The sequence below is a fragment of the Pygoscelis adeliae genome, unplaced genomic scaffold (genome assembly GCF_000699105.1).
Source record: "Pygoscelis adeliae isolate BGI_AS28 unplaced genomic scaffold, ASM69910v1 Scaffold283, whole genome shotgun sequence".
Lineage (NCBI taxonomy): Eukaryota > Metazoa > Chordata > Aves > Sphenisciformes > Spheniscidae > Pygoscelis > Pygoscelis adeliae.
The window spans coordinates 343154-357269 of record NW_008824361.1 but is presented as its reverse complement, the minus strand read 5'-3'; the positions used below and the strand labels follow the sequence as shown (position 1 = coordinate 357269).

The window sequence follows — 14116 nt, the reverse complement described above, 5'->3', positions numbered from 1 at the left end:
TTCAAACATTAAGGTGCAAGTGGAAATCCTGTAAATAGTGTTAGTGTGTGCAACCTCCCTGCCTGTCTCCTGAAAGTGCTATCTCAGCAATGTGAGGCTTAGGCTTTAACGTAAATGTTGGCATATGTTGCTAGTCTGAGTTGTGAAATGTTTAGCAAGTGTACTCTCAGGAGTTTGCAAGTGTGTACCGTTTGTGGTATGCATCAGCTTCTGCCTGGAAATGTGTAACTCTAGTCAGGAAAGCAAAGAGGCCTGACTTACTGGACAACTTCACTATAAAAGGGGAAACTTTTTGTTTCTCTTAGTGTAGGATGTACAATTTAAAGGTAGAGTTTGTGCTGCTCCTGCAGCCAGGCCTCTTCCCAGTTGCTTGGAGAGTACCTGAGAGGGAATCCTCTAATCAGAGGATTTTTATCCTGTCCAGCAGTGTAATTGCTTATGGTTTTCCCAGGCCTTACATTAACCCTCCCAATTAGTGGTTGACTAAACCTCTTTAAAACCAGTTACTATCCACTTTGCTCCCTGGATGGAGGGGATCTTACTGTAGGCTGTCTCTTTAGTGGCTGCCTCTTACCAGTGCTTGTTTCTGAGCTGTGGCATAAATAAGAATGTATGGAAGAGAGGATGTTGCATACTGACCTGGAGAGGTACACCTGACAAACTCTGGTGTGGGAAGGGCTGTGTGCCATGTTTAAAGGTGGACTTGCAGGTTCATTGGTTTTTAAAACAGTTCTTTCCTCAGGTGGTTACCTGTTAATGCCAAGCATGGGCCAAGTGTAGTTGTTCACATGTTTGTGATCTGGCAAACCCCTTTAGTAAGGAATACTGCACATTGACCCTGGAGGTCACAAACTGAAAACACAGCAAGCTGTTCACATACCATGTACAATGATGGTTTTTATAATCTGTTGTTATATTGGAGCTTCATATTGAGTAGATACTAATGGCAAGTGATCTTTAACCTGACCACCTTCCGAGTGAAGGACAGAGCCTGCAGCAAGTCCTACTCTCTGCTTAGACCAAAGAGGAGCAGAACAGGAGGGAGATACTGGAATGGGTCTTGTTTGCTACAGAGCAGAAGGAAATTTGAAACATGTTTAAATTCTGTAGTGAGCACTTCAGCCAGGTGTTTGGGTAGCAGCAGGGTGACAGTAGCACTCTTGAGAGGTGCCTTGAAAACAGCTGGCAAAACTTAAAGGCATGAACTTGGTTAAAATGATTTAAAAAATATTTGAGGTCTACCCATAGAGAATGAATGGTAAGCTTTTGCAGTGCTGGATAAAAAACTGTTTAGTAAATAAGGCATCAGTATCTGATGAAGAACAGTTACATTTTTGGCTTGCTGAAGTAACTTGCATCCTTTTTACCTGGCTCTGCTGCTTATAACAAATAGAGAATAAGAGCTATCTCATGCAGAGAAGCCTTGATTTCACCATACCTGTGCTTCTCAATTTCGGTGTACACTATAAGCTGTAGTATGTCTCAAGTCCCCATTGCTCCACTACTTTTTTAACCTTCCCTCTGTGTTAGATTAACTTAAAACAACTGGTGCATTGCAACTTCCATGTGTTACAGCCAGCTTGGATTCAGTAAATATTAAGACGTCAATCTTGTTTCCACTTGTAAATCAGTGAGCATTTTGGGGGGAAACAGTTCTTAATGGAAACTTCAGGCTCTGTTAACGATGACCCTGGCACTGAATGGCTACGTTTGCTGGCTCTGATTGCTTTTTCTCAACTATTTTGGCTCTGTCACTTCTCCAGTCAAACTCGTATGAAGAAGAATAAGTTTGGGAACAGTGGTCTTGGGTGACTGTTGTGTTAGAAGGTAATCTTCATCTTTTTAGCTCTAATTTGTGGTGTCCTATTGTGACAGAGGAGCATTACAGCCTTGTTGATTGCTGCACTCTTTAGAGGCAGGGCATTAGGAGCATGCTGGAAAAAACAGATCTGGCCCTGTGGGGAATAGCAGTTTTTAGCACAATACAGAGAGTGGGACTGTGTTACACAGCATGACTAAAAGAAGGTGAAGAAGTTAAGCTGTTCATCACCAGTGGGGAGAAGCCAGCCTCAGACACTCGCGTAACTGTAAGTCTTTGACTTTCTTTTTTTAAAGGCCAGCTAATAAAATGCAAAGATGCCTAAATCTCCTCTTATTAATTCACCCTTGTTGGCTAAGTTTGGTCCTAACTTATTCGGACTAAACAGTGCCTTGAAACTAAATAACTTCTAACTCGGAAACAGTGACTTGAACTCCTGAAGTTGGTACTACTCAAGACAAATGATGTGCAGAGAAGGGTCTGTCAGAGTAGAAGAGGGACAGGTAGGTGTGTGTTAATTATTTTGGAGGCTTCTTTTGAGGAACAGAATTGGTGGCTCAGTTGGTTCAGAGAGTAGCATTCTAGTTTGATTCACTTGCCTTTACGTTGTGTTTATACAGGCGATTTGGTGGAATATTTAAGACAACCTGGTTTGTATGTGAGGTTGGACAAATCTTTCACGGCATCCATGTTTTCCAGTTTGGTTGTTTGGAAGGGGGATTGTACTTGCAGGGGCCACAGCTTCCCCTCTATGAACTTAAATAATAAGTGTTTATTTAAGAGATGTTTCCTCCTTCCTATTTTTAAATGCCTAAAGGGGTAACAAATGTTAAATCCTCTAAAATGGATGACAGAAAGGGGGAATGACTTCTGTGGAGTGCTAACAAGGGGAGAAATGGAAGTGCTCCCCTTCCCTGCTCAGCCAAGCATTGCTTATTTCAGTCTAAGATCTGGGGTTTTGATCTTGGATTCAAAAAGATTTGTGCTTTTCAAAAGTTGTTAACAGTTTATTAACAGCTTATTCTGTGGGAACTGCCTTGTTGGCAGAAGGTGGGAGGAGGCTGTTTCTGAAGAAGACAAATGCTGGTGAAAACCACTCTGAACTGAGATGGGTGTGGACTTGTGGGAGTGAGAGGAGAGCATCTGGATCTCTGTAAGGGCTTGAAAGCAAGGTGAAGCTTGTGACACAGCTGATACACATGTTATGTGCAGAATTGTGACATCACTGTCCACAGCATCTTACTGGACAGCTGGCCAAGGCCTGAAGATGAGTATGTATGTTACAGCATATCTTTCCAGCTGTCAAGGATAGCAGCTGTGGGAGTCACTGGAAGTAAGATGCATCTCTCCTGCTTTCACTTCTGTTTCATTTTCCTTTCAAACATGTCACAGCCACTTGATGAGACAGATTTCATCCACTACCCATCTCACTGAATTCCTATGTCTCTTGTCTTGCTCAGGTTCCTGTGGAGCACTGCTTGCTTGCACATCCTTCTTTTCAGCTCCCTGCTTGGTCCTTGGTGATCCCTCCCAGAGAGCTGTCTGCACTTCGGTCACGAACCAGTCTTGGGAAAAACTAAAGTCCTTGTTTCCATTCGCATGCCTCTGTCTTACTTATGAACAGTCCCATATTCTACCTTTCCTGTCTTCTCCTTTGACTTTGTAACACTGTGCTTGTCTGTTGGTTCCCTCTTCCAGTCGCACGGTACCTTCATTGTGCTCTTCAGCAGTCAGCCTGCTCCCTGGCAGTGCTCTGCAGGCACACCCCCTCGTTGGCACCTTCTTTCTCCTCCTGCTTATTAATTCTGGTTCTCATGACATCATTACTATTTCTGTTCTGCTCTGCCTCTTTGCATTTTTTTTAATTATAGATAGTTATTGGCTGAAAAAAGGAAGTATAACTAATTTTGGTGTAATTTATAAATACCTTATGTCTGTTCATGTAAGAAACAGGTTCTTTACATTCTGTTTGAGACCTAGTACAGATGGTTAGGTTCTTCTGCAGCCTTGCTTGTTGAAGGTACTCTGGCTTTGTTTGGGTGGTTTGCAACTGTTGAAAGCTTCAAGGGTGAACGCTTACCTGGTTTCTAATGGTAGCAAGCTGCAGTATCATTCTGAGTTCAAAGAACCATTGATTGCCCATTTGATCTTTATACTGCCTGGTTGCTGTTGTGCTTCGTGTGTCCTCTTTCATTTTACAAATAGAAAATATTACCTAAGTGTGATTAGGTGGCTGCTTTGAATTAATAATACTTTCCTTCCTTTTTTAACATAAAAAGACATCTTTGTGATTATTTTTGTTGTTGTTTTTGTTTTCAGCCCTATCTGTTTTGATATGATTGAAGAAGCCTACATGACGAAATGTGGACACAGCTTCTGGTAAGATTTTTTTGTATTGTGCAAAATGTCCATCTCTTACAACGCGTGAGGACTGATGTTGCTGTGAATCCCTTTCCTTCAGAGTTCTTGTTACTTTTCTGTCTTCTGTCCCTGCACTGAAGAAAGAGGTTGAAATAAAATTTTAAAAGATGGGTACCAGTTAGATTAAAAAAGTTGTCTTAGTGTTTAAAACAAAAAAAATTTTGTGCCACCATATTTCCTCTGTAAAGAAGTAAAATGGTCATAAACTGCTGGTAGCATCCAGTACCCAGCGTCAGAACAGTTTGTCAGCTTATCTCTCGGGAAATGCAAGGTGTCTCTTACCACCTGAAGCAGTGGATCTCACTTCTGTAGAGGTCATGGGAGTGCGTGTTGGTGTTGGGAGGTCCTCCTTGCCTTTGTGCAAGACCATATACAGTTTGAAGTGGCTTGCACATTGTCTCTTGCAATTCTCTTAAACTTCTTAAGAGAGGATATGCTTCAGGTTTGTTTCTGTTGTATTGAATTGGTCCAAGGTCCACTTATTTTCCACTGTGTTATATCTCTGGCTGTCATGAGGAGCAAATGTTTTGTGGAGAAGTACAAGAACCCTCCAGGGGCAGGTGTGGAACTATCTGCTGCTCCTGCTCTCAACTAGGGATTGGAATAAATGTTGAACCATGATGTTTTAATGTCCCGTATACATTACTCTTACAGTGTCTGTTAACTAGAAGTAAATCACCTACCTTTTACAAGAAGTAATACTTTCGTAGCATAAAGCACTTCCTCAAGCTGCAGATTCAATTAACTTTCAGAAATGTTTTGACCTGCAACAGGTAAAATAACAGCTGATTTTGTGCCTGCTATGGTAACGCTTTATTCTTGTGATCTGTAACTTTTAAAAAAGTCCAAGATGAGAAGTATTCAGATATCTTTATTTAGAAAGAACAGAGCAATGTTGTCACATGATGTCTTTACCAGCAGTCAACATGAAGCTAGGTTCTTAGCGAGATGCTTAAACTTGATGCTAAAGTGTGTCTTGTAGTTACTCTGTCCCTCAAATAGCTAACAGGTTAACAGAGAGCACATCTGAAGTCACTTCTGGTGAGTACAATAGCCAGGGGGTGGGGGGGAAATGTAAGAAGTTGGTGAAGGTGTTTCTTCTGTGCCCAATTACCCAAAATGCACAATAGCTTTTAATGTTGTTTGATAAGTATTTAGTTAATCTAGAAGAGTGGCTTCTGAATAATGCAGTCTGTTTGTTAGCTCTACCTGTGGAAGAGGGGCATAAATTCGAGATGGAAGTGTGGCTGAAGTATCCACATTGCCACAATCTTCGGGGAAATAAGAGTGAAGTACTTACTGAATTAGCTTTTGTAATCCTTGCTGAGAAACTTTGCTCTCTTTCTGCTGTAGTATGCTCTGAGTTAATATTGGAACATTTTTGACTCCACTGTAGGATCTTGCAATGCAGCTTTTAGTTGGCAACACAGAGTACACATCATCTAAGGTTGATATTATTTACCTTGTGCTTGTGTTTTGTTTCTTCATGTTTGCTCACTTTTTCTGTTTCTTGTTTTTTATGTTTAAACAGCTATAAATGTATTCACCAGAGCTTGGAGGACAATAACAGGTGTCCCAAATGCAACTATGTTGTGGACAACATAGATCATCTGTATCCCAACTTCTTAGGTGAGCTCTAGGCTTGCTTGCATGAGAAACATCTTAGTTGTTAAGGAAGGCAGGCACTTGTAAATTTGTTGTGTAAATAACTGGCTTCTGGATATTGAAAATAAAATCCAAACATCAGCCCTTTGGTCAACTGTGTTTTTTATAAAAAAAAAAAAGTGGTTAGTAGTATAAGTCACTAATACACCACTGCCTCCAGCAGTTCTGTATGCTGAGTTACAGGAGTGAGACTGACTTGCTGCTGTTTGCGTATTAAGAAAACCAAAACAAAGATGTTTTTCTGATGGCTAGAGATTTGAATCTCTCTATTTACTTTTGTTTTCTTGCGCTGTTGTCTGTCTAATAATCAAGAACATGCCCTGTTTACAAAGCATGGACACTGAAGGGGAGGAGGCTGAATTACATATTATACTATTTTGGCTACTGTAGTGAGGTCCATGTGATGCATGTATGTGTAAATTAGATACAGAGAAAATATTCATACACATACCTATATGCAATCCTAAATGATTGCTGCTTAAACAGAGGAGGGAAATGTTTCTAACTGGAAATAGAGTTTAAAACTTTGATCTTTTCTCCCCATAACAAAGGAAACACATTGCAGTATGAAATACAAAAATTAAATCAAATCTTGATTTCATGTGCTGGGATATCCATTTAATAGTAAATAGATTAAAAGCCACAGTAGCCAAGGAATACTTCAGAAATGGACATCCTGATTTAGACCCAAGCATGTTGTGCCAAAGGTGCTGCTGAGGCAGGTCTTGGAGGATGTGTTAGGCCATAGAGCATTGCTTCCATGCATCTACATTCAGGGGTTTCAGATCTGTACTGGGGGGGAAAAACAGACTTGAGGAGGAAGAGCTTGTATATGTGTGTGTGAAGTGTTGAGGTTCTCTTTCTCTCTCTGCACCATTCACTAAACTGGTGTGAAATAAAACTGTAGCAAAAATATCTTTAAAAATGCATATAGTGATTAAAGGAAAAAGTTGTTCTATTTGGCTGTGCTTGTTTTCAGCCTGTAGTAAATCAGTTAATGTTTTAATCTCCTTCATACTCTTCTGTGATGTACTTCTGCCTTGGAGTTGAAAAAACTGTCGAAGAACCATGGGTGCTTAGAAAAAGGAACTGAAGCAATTTGGGGAATGTGTAGGCATTGTATTTGTTGATGATTTTTTTAAAAAAAATCTTTATATACTTTACAAAAAAAATCAAGGAATAAATTGGTGAGGAAAAATGGAGACATCTTCTGTTTTAATTGCTGATAAACTTACTGTGGAATTAATAACTAAAGTAAAAACATTGAGGTAGAATTTTTCATACTTTTTTGTGAAGTTTAAATCCAACTCTAACATCCTATTTATTTATGTTTTTAGTCAATGAACTTATTCTTAAACAGAAGCAAAGATCTGAGGAGAAAAGACTCAAACTGGACCATTCAGTGAGTAGCACCGTATGTTCCAACTTTCTTACTTTATATTTATTTAATGGTTCTGTACAGCAATTGTCATTATGTGGCTTAATTTAGAAGAAATTATACTGTTGAGCTGATGCTTTAACTTGCTTTATGTGGGAATAATACCAATATCAATGGCAGTAGATCCCTTCAACCTTGTTCTTCCTGCCAGCAATATACGTGTAGAGGCAAGCTGTGTTAGCATAGCTAAGTGTCATATGATGTATTGAATATAACCTGGGAAACTACCCATGGAAACACACTTGTTTAAAGGTAACAATTTTCATTCAGTGTTGGAAATTACAGCTACAATGAGAGTAATGGATGATTAGAAGTGCCACGGGCTTGTCTGATCACGTGTGAGAAGCTGTGTCCTACAGGGAGATTGGAGGAAGGCTAATACCAACCACAAGAGGGAGAAGGATGTGTTCGGAGTACTGGTGTTCTGGCTCTGATCCCAGATAAAACTGCCTGGATATCTTCTAGACTTGCTTCATGTCACAGAATCGGAACATGATCTGTGTTCTCAGTTAATGAAAACCCCTGTACAGCAGCAGTGGATGCTCTTGTACATTAAGATCAAAAAGAATGTGACATTAACCAGGAAACTTGCATATTTGTCTTGCTGTGTCTGGCTTCCTTTCTTGGCTTCTGTAATTCATAAATAGGGTTGCAAAGTAATACTAAAAATCATGGAACCCCTGTTTTCTTAGTTAAAAAACCCCTCTGTTGAAGTGTAATTAATTTAGGGGCTGCATTGCAGAAACCAGTGCTTTCAGCAGTTGCATGCTTTAGGAAAGAGCACGCTTTAAGGATTCATTGGTTTACTCACAGTTTTTATATTCAATATAAAATATGCATAAACCATATCTGGCTTAAAATGCACACAATTGACCTGAAGGCATGTACAGTAACTTCTTGGAAATTGGTTCTACTCGTTCTCATAGTGCACCTTTAAAAACTATGCCTGTAGATGCATCTATGTTAGATAACTACCAGTAAGTGGAAATCTACTGTGACTTCATGCCCAAAACAGTGTTGTGTCTACCTTTTGGCAGCAAATAAAAAATACCAACATATCTAAAAAGAGAAACTTGCTGTTGTACCAGCTCCTTAATGTTCCTGTTCTCCTCTTGTATTACTTTTGGTATTAAGAGAAGTCATTCAAGACGCATTGCAGTAAATGCACTGTTTCTTGGTCATGGATTTGTCTCATTAAGAAATCATATTAAGGCATCTTTGAAGCTTTCTGACTAGTAGTACATCTAACTAGTACATTAGTATGTTAAAGTTTGTCTCAAATCTTGTTGACTTGCTTAAAAATTATGTTTTTTCCAGTTGTTCCAGATTGAAGTTGAGTTTTTACCTGTGTGGTTTCCACAGGTTCTGTTGAGAGTTGTGTGAAAAGTTAAAAGCTGTGTATTCTATATGGATGTTACATATTTTATTTTTCTTAATCTAGCCAATACAAAAAGACTACAACCTCTTAGAAAATGTCTGGTTTAGACTGGATGGCATTTCTAGTTCTTGCAAATTTAAATATCTTGATCTAGTGTCATAACTTTTATAGGGCAGGATTTTTTTAAATCCAGCTTTGTTTCTTGGAAGGCTTAAAGACCTTTCAGCTGCTGCTGTTGGTTCCTGAGGCTTTTTAATGTAAGGCTATATTAGCATTAACCTATTATTCAGGTTTTCCTGTGCTAAAAGATACTTTTTTTATTTTTTTACTGACAACAAGAAGAGCAAACAGCCTGTAGAGAAGAATGGGCTGCATGGTAGCACTCTGGCTGTCTGAGGAGTCCGTGTCAGCTCTAACAGGTTGAATGAGAAGATCACCCTGATGAGCTCCATCTTCTTTCCTGCTCTCACATTTCCCATGAAAATACTCTTAAGAGGAGTAGTGTGGGAGGTGAGAATAGAAAAAAATAAGCTGATGCTACCTTCTTCCATTTGAATTTAGCATGAGGGCTCTACCTATTACTTGGTTAAAAAAATTAAAAGGTATTGCCACTTAACAGTATTTCAGATAGATGTAATCCAACTAAGCTTGGATAAACATGTTTTTTTTTTCTCCCCTTAGAAATATGTTCTCAGAAACTGGGGCACAAATCAGGTAAAATTGTGGCTGTGAAATAATCTCTTCCTAGCAGCAGCTATGCTCTCATAAAGCACAAATACCTCCCAAATAAGATAAGCAATTACACAGTAGGACAGAAGAGCTATATCCTGTACATGTGGGAGAATTGGGAATTCTGATTCCTGAAAATTGGTTTGAAATTTTTACAAAGGGATGAAATGCTGCAGTGTTGCTTTTAATATCTGTTGCTGGATATAGCTCTGGATGGCTTGAACTCTCCGTCTTTCCAACATTTCTTGTTCTCTTTCTAGAATGGCCATAGGTGGCAGATAATTCAAGATTTGTTGGGAACTGATCAAGACAATCTTGACTTGGCCAATGTCAACCTGATGCTGGAGCTGCTGGTGCAAAAGAAGAAGCAATTAGAAGCAGTAAGAAGTTTCTCCTGTCTTACTTAAATGAACACCATTGTCTAGTTAGCAGTTTTTTCTTTTCATCCTTTTATCTTCTTGAAGTAAGATTCTATTGCTGAATTAATTGCTCAGAATTTTCTCTTGCATCTTGGTGTTGAAGGGTTGGCCATCTTACTGACCTTTGTAGCAAACTAATGTTTCAACTGTGATGCCTATAACATGCTTATAGTGTTGCTGCCAGCAGCGTTGTATAAAGAAGCAGGGAAAATGGAAAAGGATAAGAGAAAGTGGCTAGCAGAACAGAGAAATGCATATGAAGATGTTAGCTAATTGTCTGTTACACAAGTAAATATCAGATCTTTCTTGGTAATAAGCATGACGAAGTCCAAAATATAGGTTAAGGAATAAACTCAGTGAACATATGAAAAAGATAACACCTTTTAGTTTTTACTGGAACTGATAGAACCTGAATGACTGCCATCCCTGAAGACTTTTTTAGCATTTAATGCTTGAAAGAAAAGTTCAGATGTCTTGTTTATGAGGTTGGTTTGAAGATTTACACAACATGAAGCAAGCTGTTCCTATGATTTAACTGAAATGTAGTTGGTTTGGGATAGTTCTCATGTGTTTGGCCATTCCATGGTGTTGGTCTCAAGTGACCATTTTAGAGACAGACCTTCTAAATTAAACTGGATTACAAAATTTGGCCTAGGGAACTTTAGGTAGGAGGGTGGGTTTTGATGGTGCTTTAAAACAGGTGAGGAAAAGTTGTGTTGGGAATGGCTTATCTTATTCACTCTTGCAGCATTAATTTTTAGACAACTTGTGGTTCTGATGGAAGGAAAGTAACCCAAAAATATGTTTACTGACTACTAGCAAAACTGTTATGTTACCTTATTGCGTGGGGACTTGTACCTAACTTTTTTATTTTGGTTCAGTGAAGTCATGGTGGGAGTATGGTTTTTAACTTCAGAATAAAACTTTTTTTTTTTTCCTCAAGCCTTTTTGTGTCATTTGTGACAAGTCTGAAACAAAGAAGGCACAGGACTGAGTGTATGGGTGCTTCTGAGCAGGAATATCTTTCAAGGATACTAAGCATTAAAAACAAAAACACAGCTGACACTTAATTTAAAAACATTTTTCCTTTCTAGTTTTACTTGGTTAACTTTCATTATCACCACAGGGGTGGGGAGGAAGAAAATAATCTCAGAAAAGTAGTAGTCTTGCATCTGAATCTCTTTTCCTGTCCTATCTGCCTTTAATGGATTCTGCGTGCTCCTATGTCTTGATCATTTTTGAGTGTATGTTTCCAGTCCTTTAATAATAAATATTTCAGTAGGTTGTGAAAATAAGTCTCAGAATGCTGGCATAGCATTAGGGCTATATTAATGCTGGTATGTAGGTTTTACTTTTTCTTTCCTCTTGTGCTTCTTATCTTGCCCTGTCAAGTTTTTGGCCAATTTGGGTGAAAATATTAAGCTGATGGTTGAGGTAAATGACCTGTTACAGAAAGATTGGAAAGGGATGTTTTAGTTACATCAGTGACTTTACTGCTGAAGATTCCTCCAGAGTGGAAGACAACAATAATCTCTTTACATAAACACAAATGTTAATTTTTGGGGGAGGTGTTTTTTGTATAAATATTTCATGCTTTAGTATGTTACATGAAGTAGATGCTAATGATCTTCCAGGGTAGAAGATGAGTCTGAAGAACCTGTATCCCAAAAACAATTTCAGATGCAGTAGCAAAAAAACTGAAAAGCATTTCAACTTATTAGTAAGTCTTCAGTAATGCACAAACAAGAGCTGTTACAATGATTTCTGTCTTCATGTAAAAACCTGTCATGAGCCAAACAAAACCTTAAAACCTGTGAGGCAAAGTAAAACTACCAATCTTAAAACTGCCTTAAGTTATTTTCTCTTCCTCACCTCTAAATGAAAGCTGTTACTGTGCTAAGTGTGGATTTCTGTGTATAAAATGAATGTTTCTCTTAATGTATATGGAAGAGTTACACTTCCTTACTTACTGTGTTACAGGAGTCCCATGCTGCCCAATTGCAGATCCTTATGGAATTTCTCAAAGTTGCCAGGAGAAACAAACGAGAGGTAACTTGCTTTGTGTTTCAGTGGGTGAGGTGTTGTCTGCTGCTTTCTACCACTTCATTTCTATTTACGTGATGTGTTAGCCTGGCATTATCTCTGCAAAGAAAAAGGCAAAGTGTGTTTGGGGAAGTCTCAGGCAGAGGACACATGGGTTTCAAGGAAAACTGATCTCTCTACATGTGACAGCTTCAATTTTTAATTGCTTGCCTTTCCGTCTCACCCTGGTGAAGCACGTGGGAAGAAGGGAGCTTGAGGATAGAGATTCCTCACTGTAAATTTACATCAAATTCTTGAAATGAAATTTTTCTGTGATGGGAAAACTGAAGGATGGGGGAGGAGTGAAATTGTCACTCAGTTTTTTTCTTTTAGTGTATCAAATGCCATGACTAATGCTGTGTCATAAAAGAATGACTATTCTGTGCTCTTTCCTTATTTGTCTCGAAATGAGTGTCTCAGGGAATGAAAGGGGGTTCCATAACCACATATGCGGTCTTTCATGGTTTGGGACTTATCATTTATAATGTCATGCAGTGTGTAAACCCTAGTACCAGAAATATCCCAGAAACCTAGAAAAACAATCATGAAAACAGCAAAAGGACAAGCTTTCTTGGAGGTCATGGGTTCTGATGAAAGATGTGAAGAACATAAGACCAAACGGTGTGACTAAGGTTGAACTTGAACTATGTAAAGGCAATGTGTGTAAGAAGCCTTGTCCAGAATGGATTGAGGGTCTGGTTATGGAGTCATCCCAAAGCAAGTTGTTCAGAGTCTGTCCACCAACAGATATCCATGGCCTTCTGACCAGAACCAAGAGGGGTAATGCTGTTAGTTCGGAAAGGAACTAACCAAAGGGGAAAACTGAGTCCAAGATGAAGTTGCACTTGTGGAGTATGAGACCTACTAGGCTAGGCATAGTATCCCATGAGAAGTGATGAAATACTGTTTATTAGGATACCTGAATGTTAAAGGAAAATATGAGAATCAAGATATTCTCTAGTGTACTAGACATATCAGTGAAGACAAAATGGCATGCTTCCACTTCTGATTCTGTTTAGTATGAAGCGTACTACTTGTTTGACCCTTCAGGGTTGGAAAAAGCAGAGAAATATGTATTACTGTTTTTTGCTTAAACAGGAAAGGCACAAGCATTGCTCAAAACCATTGAGGTATCTTTTAGCTTTCATTTTTTTTGAATGCTGGTAGAAGTTATTTTATAGCGACTTAATCTACAAACACCTCTCAAATCTTCAGAATGTCTACTTTCATTTTCTTGTATTCATACTTAGTATTATGCAGAGAATTTCAGAAGCTTGACCCATCTTCACTGCAGAATTAATGCTGCCTCTGGCCATTGTCCATCACCACTCACTAAACACCTTCTATCAGGATTTGGTGCAGATTGAGGGACTGTTAAGAGACTGGGGAAGTTTCCTGGTAATGCTGCCTTTGTCTAGGAGGTGAATTGAAGCAGGTGCTTCAGGAGGTTCATACACAGCTTAGCTGGGGTGCTCTTCCTTGAGTAATTCTGTGGTGATTCAATGCAGGGTGTTTGGGGCAGTACCATGAAGTCAGTGATGCCTTGCTTTCTCCTTCCCCAGTTGAAACTGAGTTAGAACAACTCTCACAGAAGGAGGGGCTGTTGATACCTACTTTAATTTGCATATGTTGAGTGGGAAGGATGAAGGGAAGGGCAATTCATAGCTTCTGGTTTTTAACATACTGTAGCACGGTGTTCCACCACTGACTATGATTTTCAGCACCTGTGAAACCTTTCCCATCTCATGTGCATTTGCCCTTGGCTTTAGTAATAATGTACAAGGATAGCATCTTTTTTAAGGCTAAAGAAACTTAATCTTGGTGCAGATCCTCTGAATATGGCCTTGGGAACATCCTGAAGCCTACTGGGACACATAGCTTATTTCAGATCCTCTCTGTCCCTGCTTATGTGTTCCCTCTGTCAAGACTTCCTCTGATGTTATTTGTTACTCCCCTTTATATTCAAACATGAAATGCAGACTGTCATATCTCAAAAGACTTCTGTGCAGGCCTGTCCATTCTGTCCTTGCCATAGTGGTTATTGTCTGGCCTTGCCATTTATTTTGAAGGTCTATTGGGTTTGCGTGGCAAGGTTTTGGTAGTGGGGGGGGGCTACAGGGGTGGCTTCTGTGAGAAGCTGCTAGAAGCTTCCCCTATGTCCAATA

At 39.2% G+C, this 14116-nt stretch overlaps 1 protein-coding gene across 1 annotated transcript in view; it reads left to right on the top strand.

Moving 5' to 3' along the window:
• RFWD2 (ring finger and WD repeat domain 2, E3 ubiquitin protein ligase) overlaps positions 1-14116 on the top strand; it is a 99895-nt gene that overhangs the window by 2409 nt on the left and 83370 nt on the right. The window contains exons 2-6 of the mRNA XM_009319868.1: positions 4139-4198; positions 5772-5869; positions 7243-7319; positions 9711-9830; positions 11850-11918. Coding sequence (XP_009318143.1) covers positions 4155-4198; positions 5772-5869; positions 7243-7319; positions 9711-9830; positions 11850-11918 — 408 coding nt within the window. The 5' untranslated portion in view covers positions 4139-4154. The remainder of the gene's footprint in view (positions 1-4138; positions 4199-5771; positions 5870-7242; positions 7320-9710; positions 9831-11849; positions 11919-14116) is intronic.